The sequence below is a fragment of the Manis javanica genome, chromosome 2 (assembly GCF_040802235.1).
Source record: "Manis javanica isolate MJ-LG chromosome 2, MJ_LKY, whole genome shotgun sequence".
In the NCBI taxonomy this organism is placed as follows: Eukaryota; Metazoa; Chordata; class Mammalia; order Pholidota; family Manidae; genus Manis; species Manis javanica.
Genome location: NC_133157.1, coordinates 68,053,973 through 68,074,253, shown reverse-complemented (window position 1 = coordinate 68,074,253; position 20,281 = coordinate 68,053,973). Strand labels below are relative to the sequence as shown.

The 20,281-nt window shown below is 41.5% G+C and overlaps 1 protein-coding gene and 1 long non-coding RNA gene across 2 annotated transcripts in view; one reads left to right on the top strand and one right to left on the bottom strand.

The window, feature by feature from the left end:
- TRPM3 (transient receptor potential cation channel subfamily M member 3) overlaps positions 1-6,501 on the top strand; it is a 484,965-nt gene extending 478,464 nt beyond the window's left edge. The window contains 1 exon segment of the mRNA XM_073228642.1: positions 1,466-6,501. Coding sequence (XP_073084743.1) covers positions 1,466-2,918 — 1,453 coding nt within the window. The 3' untranslated portion in view covers positions 2,919-6,501.
- On the bottom strand, positions 5,475-20,012 carry LOC140847702 (uncharacterized). The gene is made up of 4 exons (XR_012127753.1): positions 19,563-20,012; positions 18,260-18,366; positions 9,907-10,028; positions 5,475-5,674 (listed from the first exon to the last, which is right to left on the bottom strand). It is a non-coding gene; the product is annotated as an uncharacterized lncRNA (long non-coding RNA).
- Between the last annotated feature and the right edge of the window lie 269 nt (positions 20,013-20,281).

The window sequence follows — 20,281 nt, the reverse complement described above, 5'->3', positions numbered from 1 at the left end:
CTGCAAAGCAGGGCTCTTGAGAGCAATCCAGAGCCTCAGGCTGGGTGAAGGTAGGCCAGAAGGTAAAAGAGCAGAGCAGGTGGTGTGAATGGCAGGGCAGGATGGTGGGGCAGGGTTGTTTCTCAGAGGCCGAAAATTGCCCCAACGCAGGACACACCCACCCACTCCGGCCAGCAGAAGAGGAAGGTTTTTTAAAAAGCCTCCTGTGCTGCTATTATTAATACACCCCCATCACCACCACCACCATCGCAATTGCTGGGGGGAACGCAGCCCTAATTCCCACCATTGTTTGTGAAGCATATTCTGGACATGCAGGCATGTTGCTTTTATGGGTCAGCTGTCAAATGATGTTACTCTGGGTATGGGAAGCATTGGGAAAGTATCTTTATTCTCTCCCGAAAAGTTGTGTATGGATCTCGTTTAGAGTCTCCAAAAAATTTGCCTTCGGGCATTTAAAAGTGAAAGCTTGAACTCAACCCAAAACTTGGCTCTGGTTTGTCCTTTCCGTGTTAATTTGAGCAAGTGGAAAATACGACAGAGTTTTACTTTAAATGTGTGGCCTCTATCTTTGTAAAGAAGTGGCCAGGCAGCCCATTAGACAATGGAAATCAAGTTTATAACAATGACTGACTCAATAAACCTTAATTGACAGCTGGCTGGTATTAGGCAGGCAACCTGGAAGTGAAAACAGGAATATGACACACTTCACACCCTTAAGAACTTCCAAAAGGAAGAGTCAAGACATCCTGACCTCTGTAATGTAGAGCACCTGCGATCAGCTACCCAGAAAGACCCAGAGAGAAAAGGCAGTAGGATAATTTACTTATTGATAGACACTACAGAGTTCACCACAAAGTAGTTTATGTAACCTTGGTAAATTGCTTGGTGTTTGTTTTTCCTTTATTAATGAAAGGATCAGATTAGATTGCATCACCTCCAGGTGCCTCAGTAACAAGACCATGTTAATTAATTCCTTTGGAGGCACTAAATTTTAAAAAGATTATTGTGAATAACAACACCAAAAAAAAAGCATTATATAAATGCAAAACAAATTCCCAGTTCATGAAATATAAATTTTACATGTACACTGCAGCAAGCATAGCTACATGCTAAAATTCTATTGCAAAACTCTGGATAAAGTCATCGAAGCACAGCATTCTCATTTAGTTGGTGGTAAGCCAGCACCCTCCTACTTACTTAGGTCGTTAAACCCTGCCCCCGGCCACAGCTAAACCGTGAAGATGGTAAAAGGGTGGGACTTTGGCCCCACTCCACTTCAGTAAGAACTATTCAACTCTGGTGTTTGTTTTGGGGGATTGTGCATTAAATTCACTAAGGGAAAAGGGAATTGACAGCTAAATACCACTGGATTAGATCATCTCTGAAGCCTCTTCCAGCTCGAAAAGACAGATTCTCCAGCAGAGGCACCCGCCCTGACTGACCCTGTTTTCTCTTCCTCCAACAGGGTGGAGAACATGTCCATGCGGCTGGAGGAAGTCAACGAGAGAGAGCACTGCATGAAGGCCTCGCTCCAGACGGTGGACATCCGGCTGGCGCAGCTCGAGGACCTCATCGGGCGCATGGCCGCGGCCCTGGAGCGCCTGACAGGTCTGGAGCGGGCTGAATCCAACAAAATCCGCTCGCGGACCTCGTCGGACTGCACAGACGCAGCGTACATCGTCCGCCAGAGCAGCTTCAACAGCCAGGAGGGCAACACCTTCAAACTTCAAGAGAGCATAGACCCTGCAGGTGAGGAGACCATGTCCCCAACTTCTCCAACCCTAGTGCCCCGTATGCGAAGCCATTCTTTCTATTCAGTCAATTTGAAAGACAAAGGTGGTATAGAAAAGTTGGAAAGCCTTTTTAAAGAAAGGTCCCTGAGCCTCCACCGGGCTACTAGTTCCCACTCTGTAGCAAAAGAATCCACAGCTCCCATAGCCCCTGCAAACACCTTGGCCATTGTTCCTGATTCCAGAAGACCATCTTCGTGTATAGACATTTATGTCTCTGCCATGGATGAACTCCACTGTGATACAGACACTCTGGACAATTCCGTGAACATCCTTGGGCTGGGTGAGCCAAGCTTTTCGGCCCCAGGACCCTCCACAGCTCCTTCAAGTAGTGCCTATGCAACTCTTGCACCCACTGACAGACCTCCAAGTCGGAGCATTGATTTCGAGGACATCACCTTGATGGACACTAGATCTTTCTCTTCAGACTATACCCACATCCCAGAATGCCAAAACCCCTGGGACACTGACCCTCCAACGTACCACACCATCGAGCGTTCCAAAAGTAGCCGCTACCTAGCCACCACACCCTTTCTTCTAGAAGAGGCCCCCATAGTGAAATCTCATAGCTTTATGTTTTCTCCTTCGAGGAGCTATTACGCCAACTTTGGGGTGCCCATGAAAACAGCAGAATACACAAGTATTACAGACTGCATCGACACCAGGTGCGTCGGCGCCCCCCAAGCAGTTGCAGAGAGGGCCGCCTTCCCTGGCGGTCTCGGAGGCAAAGTGGAGGACTCTGCTTGCTGCCATCCCGAGCGAGAAGCAGAGCTGAGTCACCCCAGCTCTGACAGTGAGGAGAAGGAGGCCAAAGGCCAGAGAGCCACCGCTGTGATGCCCTCCCAGGAGGGCGGCAACTCAGACCGAACTTTGTCCAACAGTATCGTGGTTCCCAAGACAGAGCGCGCCAACAGCTACTCGGCAGAGGAGCCGAGTGCACCACACGCGCCCACCAGGAAGAGCTTCTCCATCAGCGACAAACTCGACAGGCAGCGGAACACAGTGAGCCTGCGAAATCCCTTCCAGAGGAGTAAGTCCTCCAAGCCGGAGGGCCGAGCGGACAGCCTGTCCATGCGGAGACTGTCCAGAACATCCGCTTCCCACAGCTTTGAAAGCAAGCACAACTAAACCTTCTGAATAAGTGTTGCAGGAGGCTCGCGCATCCAGCCCTAAAACTCCCCCCGAACTCCACCGGTTCCCCTTCCTTGAAACATACCTGCTTCATTCCTAGCTGAGCAAAGCAAGCAATGCCTTGGGAGGAGTTAACTCAAAGGTGACTTCTGGGCCACAGGTCAAGAAAGCACTTGATCTGGCCCAGTACCGAACACAGGGATTTAAGTCACCTTCACTCTTGATTTGTTGGGAGGGGAAGGCGAGGGAGAAGAAGGGTTGAGGTAAATGTGTACCTCTGGTCACTTCAGAAAGCCATGAGCTTTGGGAATGAAGGGGCTGCAAGCACTTTCCATGCCAGGAGGCATCTTTCCATGTCTGACCATGACCAAGCATTTTAGGATGCAGGGCTAAATTGCAAAATAAAATAAAATAAAAAAGTAGCCAGCATACAAATGAGATATTCTAAACTTCAATTCTGTTTTCTTTTCACATTGGCTCCATCACTGGTGACCGATGAAGAGCATCCTTTTTATTCAGTATAAGCCGGCAGCCAGCACTTCTACCTAACGTCCCACATCCTTCTCATGCCAACACTTCTGTAATTGATCATTATAAAGAAAAAACAAGGTAACAGTCATAGTTCACCTGTCTCTTATTATATATTCACTTCTGGTGCCACAACTGTCTATCTTTTTTGAAGAAAATAAAGGGAAAAGAAATACCTTTTTGTATTGCAATCAAAATGAAAGAATAGATGTTAAAAATAAATGTCAAGTGGTTTATTATATACAGTGGGCATTCAAGTATAGTCAAGCAAGCTCAGGATGAATGCAATTAATTTTATATTTTTTAATTTATTTTCTATCTCACCTATCATCAATGAAGTCACTCACTGAATATGTAATAGTGAACAAAAAATGCTTAGTGAACACAGCCCACCCAGAACTGCCAGATGGGACATTGTTATGTTCTTCCCATTCATGTTATGTGTTATGTTGCTGTGTGACCTCCATCATTTGCATGACTCCCCTGTGTCTCTGAACATCTCCAAGATGTGACTGCCAATTTTCCACACCATTCATCACACGACCATTTTGTATGTGAATATCTGGTTACATGTGGATATTTTCATATCTAGAGTTTTGCCATTTAATCTGAGCTCAGCATAAATTCAATTGGAGTTTTTCAAGGGCTGGCATCTTTTTTATGAGAATGTTCCAAAGTACTTTTTAAGGAAGTTTCAAAACCATAAATAACCTTAGAACTGACTAGGAGTTTGGTAGCCACCCAAAGCCATCAGTTGCAGGCATACCATGAATGTTTTTCTCATATACAGAGCTATAAAAAAGATACAGTAGACTAAAATAGAAAGCAAATAAACCACATAAAGAGCTCTATAGTATATGCTGCTTATATACATATATATATATATATATATGCATTTACTCAGAGAGACATGTTTATGCATAGTATATAAACAGACAGAGCTTTCTTAAGAGGTTTGGACTTTTCTGTCACCTTGAGGTATAACCAGGATATTTTTACTATCCAAGGAGTTTCATTGAAAGAGTTTATTATATTGGGTTTTGACAGATACTGAAATTATGATTTATTAAAATCTGTATGACCTTAACTTTTCCTTCTGCCAAACTAGAGTTGCCAAAATGCCTGGCTACCTGCCCTCTGTCCCTTTTTACTCTGGAAGCACTCGCTATCATGACATCTCATTTAGTCTGGTTTCTCCAGCCCAAAATGATTGCAGTCCAAATAGTTATGCAATTCTAAACCTGATAGTAATAAGGACTTTAGAATAGAGGCATAGGCTTCTAGGTCTGAATCTGGATTTGAAGTGAGAGAAAGAATTCCTGATCCTCGAATCTTCAAATGTCTATTTGGATCACTGATTTAAAAAAGAATACAATATTTAAGGAAAATGACTTCATGTTCTGGGCTTCAAATACTATCTAGTTCTTTTGTTTAGTTGTAGTTAATGAACTCCAAATTTTCTCATGAAGTGAAATCAAGTAAATATGTGGACTAAACCTCTAGCCTTTAAATTTTTTTTAAAAATGAAAAACCCTCTGCAGAAGCTTTTTGGGTGTAGAAATAGTGGTGAGGCCATATATAAAGAATTAAAGGATTTCTTTTTCTTGATATTTAGGTGAATTAGAAACAAGCAACCAGACTTCCTCATATGTAATTGTTCTAGAAACGCTTACATTTTTATTGGGCTCCACATTGGTTATTTTCCCCTCAGCAAACATGCATGTGGTCTGAGGATAAATCTCTTGCCCTTAAATTTCCTTGAGTCATAAATTTTTTTGAGGATCTAATGAAAGCTCTGGACCCTTCCCCCCACCACACACAAAATGTACATACATGCAAAGTTGCAATATAACTTTAAAGGGTTCATGCACCTCTGGTTCCATATTGATTGACAATGAGGAAGAGGAACTGTATTTATTCATAATTGCTGCAGTTGTAATAGGCACTTTGTATTTTGAGACCATTGCTCTGTGATTCTCAGGAAGGCCAAATCTCAGCACAAGAGTTTGAACCAAGACTTTGTTACTTTCATTCCTTAGATTAGATTTTGCTAGTTTGATGTACTTACATCCTACCGTTTTGGTGGTTTTTTAAATGTGGAGCACACTCACAAAGGAGGAAGGCTCTCTGGGGGAGTCTGTAGAGGAATCCAAGGAGGTGAAACCATTCATCTTTGACCACAGGGCAGGACATCACAGCCCACCAGGGCCTCATCCTGGACCAGACTGAAAATGGGGGAAAGAAATGATGAGTGAGCACAGGTTTCCTTTCAGTTTCTGGGGAGAACAGAACAGGACCTGGGAAACAAAGTGCTTAACAGTCCTGACCTTGTGTCTACCTGGTTCTTTTGTTTGCATGAAAATGAAACTCTTGCACCTTTTGTAAAGTGTGTGAAATATATAAGCCAAATCTAAATGACTTTAACACAAGCTATGTAACTTTCATGAGCCATTTCGTTCCTGCGCACATACATGTATGTTATGTTTTGATCCATGTCTCTCCATTTCTGGGTTCTCTGCACACCAATGTGGCATTGATTCCGTGGCCTTGTACAGTCAGCTTGTGCGTAACTCATTTATTCCACCATGTCCCTGATCAGGGGGACGTTAATTACCTGTCTCTGTGAATTAAGCAGCTCATGGGCAGCACATTATTGAGGAACATAAATAAAGTCACAGAGAGCTCAAGGAAGTAATAGCTTTGGTTTAATCATCTGGTTCTAAGGTGCCAATTTTTATATACTACCATATGTAATGATTTGCTCTAAATTGCTTGTTCCTTTTGGAAAAAATAAGGGTGTTTTATGAACCTGACCATGGAAATTTCCTGATTAACCAACATACTTTATATTGATAGTTACAAACTCCCTCCTCCATGGAATTAAATGAGGAGCTGGAAAGCTTGCTCAGAGATGTCATGACTAGTTTGTATATTTCTCTAAGCTGAAAGGTATATTGCAATCAGAATGCAGCACTTTAAAGAATTGGATTTTTTTTTAAGTCTAAGCTTCCAGGTCTAGGATATTATTTAGCACTTTGAAAGTTCCCCTTTAAAAAAAAAAATATATATATATATATATATATATATACACACACACATATATATATTTATATATATATATATATAAGAATAATCAAATGGGAAAAATGTACTTGTAATGTTTGGACTGTTTAACTTCTTTAATGATAAATATTGTCCAGTCATCCATCATGCTGGGTCTATAGGCTGTACCATTCAACATGCTGGGCAATCCTGTATTATAAAACACACATAAACATATATGTGACTTGTGTTTAACCCAAATAGTTGTAGCATGTGGTCATATTAATGAACGTTACAGGACGGCTTTATAATGATTTGCAAATCTGTGACATTCAATAAAGAAGCACATGTTGCAAGGACTGATTATGTTCCCAATTCCATGTTATTTAGAATCCTCATGAAATGAGCAGTTTTATTCCTGTTCTGCTTTGTGTATTTAGAATCCTCATGAAATGAGCAGTTTTATTCCTGTTCTGCTTTGTGTTTCACTCTCCTGTAGACCCTGTAAGATATTTGTATAAGCTAACATACATCATCTAACCAGCCCTGTGGGCTGTGGTAACAGGCAAGTTGTGATTTTGTGAAAGAACAACTGGCATGTTATGCAAAAGACTATACGACAAATGAACTTAAAATAACATTTTAAACTACAGTTGAATTAGCTGTTTGTTTACATCTGCTGACCCCATGCAGAAGCAGTGTACAGTATTTTATAAATATGCTCATTTGAGTAACACTATCATGTTTGTTTATAGAAAAAGTGACTCTAGTGTGTAGATGGTTATATACTTGTTCTAGATGTTGCATTCTAAGTCACTATTCTCTAACAATAGCAATGTGACTTAAATGAAGTAATCCCTCTCCAGTTCAGTCTTAATTTTGTGGCAACAAAATGCATGCACTGCTTTATGCATTTCTTTTGACTTTTTAAAGGCACATCACATTTTGCTATTGCTTGCTTGATACTTAAGCCCATTAGAAACTCATTCAGAATGTTGGGTTCCTTCCACTGTTTGGAGATTATGTTCAGGTTTTGAAAACTGAAGACAAAATAGTAGCCATGGGTTTTTTAAAATCTTTTTTAAAGCTCTGAACAAATCATATGAAATGAAGAATTGACCACAGGGTGTATAGCTATGAGACCCAGAGATGGCTAGCCAACACCACTTGGGTTTACCAAGGTCTAGGTGTTAGTGTATCTGTGATATGTGAAAGACACATTTCTGATTCTTTAGGGCCACTGGGTACACATTGCTAAACCAGTGATGAGAGTGAGAAGTCTGCTTGTGACAGTGCAGAAATCCACAGGCCATGATGAATGATGGTCCAGTAATACAAATGCCCTTCTTCTTACCTGCGGCTTTTATCACCTGGTCTGTGAGCCTGGCTTGGAGGAGAGCAAAAGAAGGGGGAGTGGGTGTCTGATCAAGCACTGGGTGACTCTAGTCTTTAAAGAGTTTGCCCTTTAAAGAAATCACCATTTCATCATTAGAAGCCATTCAATGGCTGGAAGAGCAGAACCTATTTGCACTGTCTTATAATTGACTGATCTTCAAATGAATAGAGCAAAGTTTCTCTCAGCCTGCACTGCCTAGGCTTTCTCTTCTTTTTACGTGTCACACATTCTTTTTCCCAGATTGGAGTCAACCACAGGAGGGGTGAGTTCTAATTTAAGGAACACGTGATTCTTTTTTCTTTCTTAATTCATTGGAGAGGGTAGTTGTTATCTTTTCTCTGATGAACTGCTTGTCCTGGTGACTGCTAATGAAATGAAGACGTGACAGTTTCTTCATGTCAGCAAAGACATGAGGCTAAGAGAGGGTTTTGGTGGCCAAGTAATCCAGATGGCCATAAGAATGAGGTGAATTTTCCCTCCTCTAATTTACCTAGTCTACCAGCCCATTTAAGCTTCAGGCCACTGCTATCCGCACTATGTTTGTGTGCTAGAAAGTGAAAGGGACATGTGTGGCCAGAAGTCCATAGGCTTTCTGCAGAGTGTCAGTGCCAGCCTTGACCCGGGCCTTCCTCTGGAGCAGGCAGGCAGCTGAGAACTGTGGGACACAGAGGGAACTTCAGCCTAGTGCCTGGATCTTCAAATGAATAGAGCAAAGTTTCTCTCAGCCTGCACTGCCTAGGCTTTCTCTTCTTGTTACGTGTCACACATGCTTTTTCACCCCCTTAACTCTCTTCCTTCTCTTAGCTCAGCACAAGATGCTTTTTTGCCAGACCGACAGACCCTCACTCCTATTACCTCAGTACCCCATGAACCCTGATAGTAAGCTGAAACAGTGACTACTTGGAAAAAGCCAAACATTCAGACTTCTCCCAGCCCTACACTTCTTCCCACTTACTTAGCCTCCTCCCACTAGCTTTACCCACTGCTCCAAACTCAGCTGGTGTTTGCATCAGCCTCATGCAATTCTTTGCCTGTCTGAATCCCAAGAGGCTCCCTCACACCTTCACCCCAGCTTCCCACATATCATCAGAGCCAGCTAGCTGCATCTCGACTGTGGGGCTGCAAACTAAAACATGTGGAGGGGCTGGATCCAGGACACAAATGTGCCTGTTGGACAGGTGAAAGACAACAGGAAGTAGAGCTTGTAGGGCATGAGAGAACAAGCATCCCGCTGCAAAGACATCCACATTCCAGTTCTCAAACACTGTGCTAGCCAAACAAATGTGTCTGCCAGCAGCATTCAGTCCCAGAGGCGGTAGTTCGGGACCTCTGAGTTAGAGCCAGTCAGGGTCACATTTTTGATTCTTAGTATATATGTGACATATAATGAGCATTGAGGTGGGGGAGAAAGGAACTTACCCTATTCAGGATTATTCCTGTTCTCCCGAATGAACTATGCATGGATATTTGTGAGCTGCCTCATTCAGGACCGAAATGCAGGATCTTTGTGAGGGAGGTTCGGAAGAAGAGCACCGCAGCATTGCATCAAGGCTTAGCAGCTGCTTGTTGCTACAGCCTCTGACCTGAGTTCATATTGCTGCTCCTGCTGTGCAAAACAGTACACGCAATGTACTGTACTCATAGCTGTTTCATAATACAGAGCTTTAGACTCTCATTTGTAAACGTTCTAACCATAGTTTATAATGGGGGAAATGATTCAAATATCATTTTTAAATGAATTCCTATAAATACAGCAATTTTGAAATTGGTTTTGTTAAATATATACACATCTTTTCCTTCTTTGTGTGTGGACAGACACAGTTTGCATATCTATTGACATTATAAATATATTATAAATCCTTAGAGGAATTGTTCTTTTTTAAATGTCTATTATTGGATTCACAATGCACTTTGAGCTTGTTCCTTTAGATACATAATTCAAAGCAGAAGTTAGCAGATACAAATGGGAAAAACTTTCTGAAATTTCTGTAACAAATGTTTTACAATAAAAAAACTTACGTAGTTCAAAACATGACTTGGACTCCCTTGTGCATTCATTTGCCGCCATTTGATCTCCACTATCCTTGTGCCAAAAATTCTTGGGGTACACAGAGATGATTGTCTTGGGCCCCATAATTTACCTGCAGAACAGAAGTTACAAACTGATAGCCTGTGGGTCATATCTAGCCAGCAGAAAAGCAGTGTTGTTGGCCAGCACAGTGTTTTTTAAAATTTGAAACATTTAAAAATTTATGTACTTTATATCTAATTCTGTATTTCTGGCTTCTCTTGAAAAATCTGAAGATCTAATAATACGAGACCTGTATTTCCATGTAACAGTAATCACTTGAGTCATTTTGCTAGGTCTGCCTTAACAAAATACCAGAAACGAGGTGACATAAACATCTTGGCTGCCCCTTTAAAATGAGCATGTGCTCTCTTACATCAAAGTCTCCACCACTCCTGTCTGTATCTTACATATCATCCCCTTAACTCACTAACATTACCTGTAAGTCCCTCATACGAACTGGAGTACTGGACCCCTATGGTAAAGGATGTAAAAACCGGGGGGCAGCTCTGTAATTTATATGTAGGAAAGACAAAGACAAGAGTGGCAATTTGGCTGGATGAGAGAGACGTGGGAAACTTGTCTTGACACTAAAAGTGTAGCGGGCATGCTTTCATGATCCATTTTAAAATATGATATTTAATCAGCTTGGCTTTAAGAGAGCTGAAGGATGGGAGAAAGGGGTTCAATCCCACTCCCATTGAATAACTCTCATTGCAGCTCTTGCCAAAAATAATAAGCAGTGCTCCTTGACCTTTCAAATACTTGAACTTAAAATAGCAGTGGGGAGAGAAATTGCAGACTATATGTGCATGCAACTCTTTATTCAAGAAAATAGTTGCTGAGCATCCATTATGTGCCCAGTGGTGTGCTAAGGTGAATAAAGTAGGGAAAATCCCTCCCCCATGGAGTTTTAAATCTAGCTGTAATAAAATGTGACCATATAAGTCTTGTAATTCACATTGAGTTGCCTAAGGAATAGAGCATGAAAAATAAGAGTCTAGAAGTTTCAGAGGAGTAACAATGCTCTGTGGCTCAGGGCAAGGAAGTCTCTGTGGAGGAGCCTGTACTGGAATGTGCCCTGAAGAACAGGGAGGGTTTAGCTAATAAGATAGGGGAGGATACACTGGATAAGAGGAACATTAATTTGAAAAGCCTTCAAATCTTACAGTGCTTCATCCTGGTTAGAACTCCCAAGAAGCCCCAGTTCTTTAGCTGCATCTCCAACATGGAACCCAGATTTGAGAATGAGGCTTTGCTCCAACTAGCATCTCTATCTTTACCTTCCTACTGGCTCTATCTAATCAATTTCTTGAAAATGGAATGACTCACATAGTTTTCTGCAAGGAACTTTTATGTTCCGAAGTATGTACATGTACATAACACACACAGTGTTCAAACACATGCCCTCAGATTTCCTGGAGAATCAGGTCAACCATCTTTTGCTACCAATATCTCAAATTTAGACCAACACAGGACTTCCCTGAAGAACATAATGCTGTAGGTAGAGGAAGACTAAATTCTCTAGAGCTTGTTTATCATTACCTACTGTTTCCCCTATTTAATTACAAGCCACAACATGGCTTGCCATATAAAGGTCTAGATCACCACAGTCTTATTACTGGACACTTATCACTAATCATTTCTTCTTCCCCTACCTGTCTGATCTCTGGTTCTTAAATTGGCTTCTGCCCAAACATTCAGCACACTGTTTTCTTACAGTTTGAGCCATTTTCTGGAAGCTTTGGGCTACATCAGTCATCTTAAAATATATGGTCAGGATAGACACTGTGACACAACACGGTCACCCTAGAAAGGGCTTCACTCACAACCATGAACTATTGTCCTAATAGTCTTTGTCTGAAGCACTAAATATCCTTTTTTTCCCTAAAGACTGCATGTATTTGTTTGCTAGGTCTGCCTTAACAAAATACCAGAAACTAGGTGGCTTAAACAGCAGAAATATACTGTCTCAGTGCTGGAAGTCACAGGTCCAAGACCAAGGTATCCACAGGGTTGGTTCCTTCTGAGGGCTGTGGGGGAGAATCTGCTCCAGAGCTCTCCCCTCAGTGCTGGTGGTTTGCTAGCAATCTGTGTCATAGCAGCATCACCCCATTCTATGCCTTCATCTTCACATGACATTCCTTTTGTGTGCTGTCTGTATCCAAATTTCCCTTTTTTATAAGGACACCAGTATGGGACCCACCCTACTCCAGTATGATCTCATCTTAATTAGTTACATCTGCAATGACCGTATTCCCTGACTAAGGTCACTTCTGAAGTACAGGGGCTAGGATTTCAACACAGGAATTTGGGGAGGGGGAGAATATTCAACCTTTAACACTGGGCGAGTTTGTGAGTAGGAGTGTGGTGATCACTTATCTTTTTGATATCTTTTGAGGTAAGGAAATCAGAATTCAAGAATCAGTTGGAAATTATATGTCCTGATCAATAGGAGAAAAAGAATAGATCAATTGTGCCATACCATACAGCCATTAAGAATAATTAAATCTTGTTATATTGATATGAAAAGGTGCCATTGGTACATTATCACATCTTTCTTCCATTTTTTTAATTAAAGTGTCATTGATATACAATCTTATTGTTTCACATACATAACACAGTGGTTCAACATTTTTCCGTATTATCAAGTCCTCACCCCCTCCATTACGGTCATTATCTACCAATGCAGGAAGATGTTATAGAGTCACTAATTGCATTCTCTGTGACCTGCCTATATCGTGATTGTGAGCTGTAGTGCCCCCTAATCCCCTTCTCCCTCCCTCCCTACCCACCCTCCCCAGCCCCTTCCCTTTGGTAACCACTAGTCCCTTCTTGGTGTCTGTTAAGTCTACTGCTGTTTTCTTCCTTCTGTTTTTTCTTTGTTCTTATACTCCACAAGTGAGTAAAATCATTTGATATTTGTCTTTCTCCACCTGGCTTATTTCACTGAGCATAATACCCTCTAGATATTATCAAATCTTTTTAAAGGGAAATGAAGAGCACTATGTATGGTCTAATCCCAATTTGTAAAAACTAAACCAGGTTTATAGACATAGATACATATATTTATTTAAGAATAGTGAAAAGACTGGAACAATGCACCAAAAGGGAGAAAAAAGAGTAAAAGTTTTGCAACAATTCAAATACTATCTAAGAGTAATCTAAAGTGGCCCAAGAGAAGGTGGTTTCAATAAGTATCAATAGATATAAACCAGGGTGGTTTTTCTTTGCCTCTTCCTGTTCAGAGATCTGTTCTAGGCATTGTCACAATAATCACAAACCCTTTAATGGTAAGTCATTGCCTCTGAGGAATGGTAAAGTTGGAAGAAAAAAAAGAAAAGTGGTAGCAATTGTTTAACTACTAATGTCATGAAATTATAATTTTAGACATAAATATAATCAATGCCTTTTGAGCAGCTACTTTGTTCACCTGGAAGAACTGGAAATTTTATTAAAAAGACAAGAATGTCATGACTAAAAAGATAATTACATGTTATAGTTATTTAATTAGAGCTGTTAAAAAGCATGGGGATGAGCAGTCCAGGCTTAGCTCATCGACAGCAAAAGTGTTCAAGTAGAAGCACAATGGCCACCAGGAAGGCACCGTATGGATGGTTTCCCACCTTTGGGTAGGGAATTGGACTACATAACCACAGTAAGAACAGACTAGAGATGCTTTTTGAACTAGGAGGAAACAATGAATATTTGTAGCCTTGCAAAGCCTAAAGGAATAGACAGGACTGAAGAAGACAAGAAGTGAGAGTCAAGCATGCAGACTGGAGTCTCAGCAGAAACAAAGATGTAGCCCCGGGGACTACAGGGACTGTAGGAGGCCAACCTGATCAGGGCAGAGGACTCACACTGGAGACATGTGAGAAAATATGACAGTCCCTCGTATTCACTTAATCTTCTCAACACATCTATGAAATTATTATTCTGTCCCAGCTGGAGAAAAGGTGGTTCATCCTTTTATACATAAATGACAGGATAGAGTTTGGACTTTATACTGTGATAATAAGAAAGTGACTAAAGAATTCTGGACAAAAGTGTGGCATGTAAAAATATGGCACAGCAGAGGACAGAGAATTGCAGAGGGACTGGTGGCAGGATTCCAGACCAAAGGTGGTAAAACCCCATGTATAATAAGACTGAAGAAATTTCACAACTCAACTCAAGAAATATTTTATGGACACCCACTATTTGAAAAACACTGACCAAGGGCTAGTGAATTCTATTTGGAATATTACTCCCTTAATTAATTCCCTGGCAAATTAGTCATCCTAGACAGAGGATTATTTTTAGTGTATGTCCAGTTGAGTATCACTTAAAAAGCCTTTTGCTGGCAGTGATTTTTTACAAGGTAGAAGGAAAAGGGTACCATATGTATCCTTTGCTTACAGCCACAAGTTTGACTACCTCCATAACAAGGGATGACATTGACCCAAGAGTGTCGGTCAGAGCTTTTTCCTTGGGAATGTGGACTAGGCATGGTGTGCAGGGGCAATCTCTGGATAGTGAAACTGTAATTCATAGACTCAGGAATCATTGAACATCATGTTCTTCCCTATGACTCAGTTGCATAAGTAGCCAACCTGCTGAGAAAGAAAGAAAGAATGAATATAGACGGACAGGAGCAGATATGAGAAACAGAAAGATTCTAGATCCTTCCTGGGACATGACTGTAGTCCCAACTTTAGACCTTTGAGGTCTAAAAACACATCAGTATCCCTAAAATAAATCCCCCCTGAGGTAGTCTAAGTGATGGACTCCCAAAGATCCCCCAAACCTATGAATGTTATCTTTTATGGCAAGAGAGACTTTGCAGATTTGATTCAGTTAGGGATCTTGAGATAGGGAGATGATGTTGGATTATCCACGTAGGGCCCAAAGTAATCACAAGGTACTTACAAGAGGGAGGCAGGAAAGTCAGAATCCAGGACAATGTTGTGTGACAACAGAAGCAGATTGAAATGAGGCTCTGAAGATGCAACAAGGGGCTGAGAGCCAAGCTATGCAAGCGGCCTCTAGAAGCTGGGCACGACAAGGAAAGGATCCCTCTCCTAGCATTCAGAAGGAACTAGACCTGCTCAATGTTGATTCGGGCCCCTAAAGACTCTTTTTTGACTCCTAACCTCCAGAACTGTAAGAGAATAAATTTGTGTTGTTTTGGGCCACTGTGTTTGTGGTAATTTGTCTCAGCAGCAACAGGGAATATACCTCCCCCCCACACTTTGGTTTTAAATCAAGTTGGTATCTTTCATGAGCAACTGCAACAGTCTAAGTAGCAAGGGACCCACATTTTTTGGAAATGGTGTGGAGGGACTAGGTGAAGAGGAAAGTGGGTGGAGGGATGGAATTTGTTGACTTTAATATTTCTCAGGGATTTTTTTTCTCGAAGCTCAAATGTAATGCAAAAAAAAACTGAACTGGTCTCCCCTGTGTCACTGGTTTCCAAAGACTGCAGGGGTAGCTCCTAAATTATGTTGCTTCCTAGGGATTTCAACCAGACTTGTCTCTGCTATTTGGGGTTTCTATGCTGACAGCAAAAGCTCCCTAGTGACTCTATTTCATTCAACCAATTTTACTGGGCCATTAGCTCAGTCTGCAGTGGCAGAAAACCAGGTCAGTTCTATAAAGTATACAGACATACCAAAAATTTCAATAACTGCTTTTTTCCCCTAATTTTCTCAGTTTCTCTGTCTGTTAATGTGGGGTGTAGAGGTTGGACCCAGATCAGTGACTCTTAAATTTCTTGAGTTATAATCACTTATGAGAATCTGTTAAAATACAGGAACTCTTCCTAGGCAAAAAAGCTTAGATTTGGGAGACTGTTTAAAGGGGTTCATGGTTTCCCTGAAATCCATCCACAGTCACCATGGGAAGAGTCTCTGACCCCCAGGTTAAGAACCAGGTGTCTCTCCAGCTCCAAAACTTGGAGACTCATGCAGGCCGGCAAAACAAGAAGCACACGCAGTTGTTTTGGAACGTCTGTCTGCAGTGGAAACCAGGCTGACAGCTGGATGAGCTATGACGTAAGCGGAAAGCATTCACCTGTCCTCCTCCGCAGCTGCTGAACAGATGCACTGAAGGAGAGACAGTAAGATCCTGAATTCAGTCAGTCAGTCCATTCCCGCTGAAGGCAAGGCAAACAGTCTATGCCCCTTCAAGTCTCCTACAAACCAAAGATTTTCTACAGCCCTCCAACTGGAAGCTCTGCCTGCAGAGGAAGATGAACTAATAGCCTCATCCATTATCTCAGTTTGTCTTGAGGCGGCTTCCTGCCTCCACCTCATGAAGGACTGTCCCCTGATGAGAACGCTACCCATATCTGAGCACTTGGTCTTTCTCGTCATCATTTTATGGGGTTGACACATAACTACAATTCCTCTCTGTCACACTGCATATTGTAAGTGAACAGGCTTCCTCTGCTTTTTTTTTCCAAACCAGTACAAGCTGCTCTTCCCTAAAAATGCAGCACCGAGCATTGTCGCATCTCTTAGTTTTCCCAGGAAGCCTTTGAATCCTTGCATAAGTTAGCTGAAAGTCTAGTATCATTCTTGAGTCTTCCTCTCCCTCTTTTTTCTCCATTTACCTCTTAATTGCAGAAGTTTTCAAACATACAGAAACATTGAATGAATAGGACAATGAATAGTCTTATATCCTCTACCTATGTTCAATGATTATTGATATGTTGCTGTTTGCTTTCTCTCTGTATGTATTTTTTTCCAGAGCTATAGGAAAGTAAGTTGCAATAGTTGAAACATGTCACCTCCATATACTTCAAAATTCATCTCCTAAGAATAATATTCTCCTCCATAACCACAATACCATATCATGCCTAAGAAAATCAGTAATAATCCTTAATGTCATCTAATATCCAGTTCATATTCAAATTTCCCCAATTGTTTCCAAATTTATTTCTGTGGCTAATTTTTGTTTTTCAAATCATCACATCAACTTGACATATCTCTTTAGCCTTTCTGTCTAGAGCAATTTCCCAGCGCACACTTATTTTTCATGATATTGAGTTTTTGAAGAGTCCAAGCTAATTGTCTTGTAGAAAATCCCAGGTTCTGGCTTAGTATGACCATTTCCTCTTGTTCCTCATGCTCCTCTGTCCCCTTTATAAGCTGGAAGTTTGGTCTAAAGGCTTCGTCAGAGTCAGATTGAACATATTTAGCAGGAATGTTTCACAGGTGTCTTACATACTTTTGCATCACACCTTGGAGGAAACTCATACCAGCTATTTCTAGGAAGAGTGGTGCCAAGTTTGACCACTAGATCTCTCTGATGTAAAGATACAGTTCACCTTTACAACTCATAAATAAATGGTGGGGTGATTCTTAGGAAACACATGGATGTGCTGTTTCCCACAACCTTTCACCTAATGATTTTACTATCCACTGACACAATCCTTGACTGAATCAATTATTATATTGGGGGTTGCAAAATACACCCCCCTCCCTTCTAGCATTACTCAACTCAAAGGCTTGATCCTACTTTCACCCAGACGAGAGGACAGAACTAAAAAGAGTATGGTGTTTGAAGGACTACTTTGAGAAAACTCAACAGGGCAAATAGTGTTTTAGACTAGGTATGCTCAATTTGTGAGCACAGACTAAAGAGCATTATCATCAGCAGAGTAACCATTTATTAGGCATCTGTTATTATAACACACTCACATACAGTATGTCTAATCTGCAGAACAGTTCTACAAGGTAGATTTATTACCCCTAACCCATAGATAAGAAACTTGAGGCTCAGTATGGTTAAAAGTTATTCCCAAAATCACACACCTAGTAAATATTGAGGCGCCAATTCAAACCCAGCCCTCTCAGACTCCACTCCTGCCTCGCAGAGGGTGTGCAATCCATGCACCTGGAGTTCTACAGCTCTTTGTGCGCTAGACTGTCAGAGAGCAGCTTTTCAGTTGGAGCTTATTTGATGGAACCAACCCATGTTACTTGACATCCTGTCAGATCTCTGCCTGCCGTATTTATCTGTACAAAGCGCTGTAAAATAATGTTTAATTCTACTCAGCATTTTCATCTTCTCCAAACACTTTTGTGACAAGGAGGTTGTCTTTTAAAAACCTGAGTGAGGCAAACCCTGTGGTTTAAAATCAGTAAGTAAAACAGACAGACGGGGAGGACTGGGAATCATAACTACCTATTTGTTGAGCTTGTTTTTAAACTAACTGAAAATGTTTAAATGTTTCCCACTTCTACATCACAAAGGGATGACCACAGCATCCCATTACGTACCATTTTGACAACATGTAATCCATCTCATCCAACTCACCTGTTGGAAAGCAAGTGGCTCCACTAAACCAGCCTGAAGATGATAAATGGGGAGCACCATTCTTGCTGGCTGTGGTTCATCTGACATGTCTCCCAGGAAGTGGGACCCTGGGGAGCAGATATGAATGAGGAGACATTCCATGTGGCCCCCAGGAAGCAACATGCCACCCAGATGGCATCTCCAGACCTGCTCAGCTTCAGGACAGAAAATTGTTTCCCCTCCTATTCAGTATCTAAGTGCTCAGACCTCACTTCTCTGGGGCAGCCCTCCCTCTCACTAGAGGCATCTAGAAAGGATAAACCTTTTATATTGTATCTCTGAGTTCTCTATTTGTGCATTTTGAGAAAAGAGAAAGCCAGTGTTTATTGATTGCTGACTGTGAGCCAACCAATAGGACATGTTTTCTCACTGAGCAGCTACAGCAGCCTAATAAGGTGGGCATTATCACCCTCCTCTTACAGAGAGATTATTTCTCTTTCTCAAAAACACACAAGCATCAGGTGACCGAGTTGAGAAATAGTCCCAAGACGATGTGTCTGGACAGTCTAAAAACTCTTGACCCTCCTTCTAAGTAGGTCCCTCCTCTGTTCTCTGAGGACTTGTGTCAACAGAATAGGCACCAAACACTGTTTTAGACCTCTAGAGATTTTGAGCCAAAAGGGAACTTGACTAAGTCAACTAACTACCTTCAACAGTTCTTTGCTTCTCTTCTCTGCTATGGTGACTGTACCCCCTGGGCCAAGCCGTTCTGTGCTAGCAGTAGGTCCATGCAAGAAAACACATCAGAACTCAACTCAGTAGAGTAGCATTATGGTAGGAGATATTGAAAAATCTGCCTTAACTTTTTATTAAGTAAACATTTATAAACTAGTCAATTGTATCTATTTTATCATAAATTCTGGCTATATGTGTTAATATCTATTATTCTATCATAATCCTGGGTTAAAGTCCTGATTTGGTCCAACCAAAAGCAAAGGAAAGTAAAGCCCAGTAAAGATAAGTGATATTCCCAGATCACACCACTTGGAAGTGGTTTTGCTAATGCAAGTCTTCTGAACTGGGTCTCCGTCCCTACCATTACCGCAAAATATCCAACTACCTATCCTGGGCGAAGAGAAGGTCTGTGCCTAGCTCCTCCTGACTCCCCTCTCTGTGTCCTCTCCTCTTGCCGAGGATCTTCCTGCTACCTTCTCATGTCTAAGTCTGCGTCTACATTGGGTGGAGACCGCATTTCTCCCCTCCCTGCTCCCACATACAGTGCCTGTCTTAGCTGTTGCCTCAGAGAAAAAGGATGTCAACTCACACTCAGATGGACACGGTAGGCACCGTGCTAGCTGGGCCACAGAGCAACGTTTCTCATATGTTCTGATCTTAGGATGCTTTACACTCTTCAAAATTATTGACGACTCCAAAGAGTTCCAAAATAAAAATGTGAGTGAGTAGAATGGCATTGTTCTATGTATTTGAAAACCTCTTTAGTGTCTGGCTTAATAGATGATGGCTGGAGTCCCATATCTGCTTCTGCATTCGATCTGTTGTGATATCACATGTCACATAGCCTCTGGAAAACTCCATCATCTGTTCATGAGAGAGTGAGAGTAAAAAAAGCAAATGCTGTCTCAGCATTACTAGGAAAATAGTCTTGAAAATAGTTTTTCACAGATCCACTGAAAGGGTCTCCCGGACCTCCAGGTGTCCCAGGAACATGCCTGGAAAACTATCACATCAAGCAATGAACTTGGAGGAGCTCCCATCCTGGTGACCACTTACTAGCTGTATGACCTTGGGCATGAATTCATGCATAAGAGAGAACCTGGCACAGACAGTAAATGTATTTTTTAAAGCTTTTTCAAAATTTCTCTCAAATATATTTATATAAAAAGAGATACTGCCTAAGGAACCGCCTGCATACAAAGAAATGACTCTAATAATGGGCTATCAGGCGGGCAAGGAAGCAGAGCTAGAAAGGGAACTTTGGAAACTTTTGGTGGCGGTGGGTCTCTCTTGGGTGGTCCCTTCCAA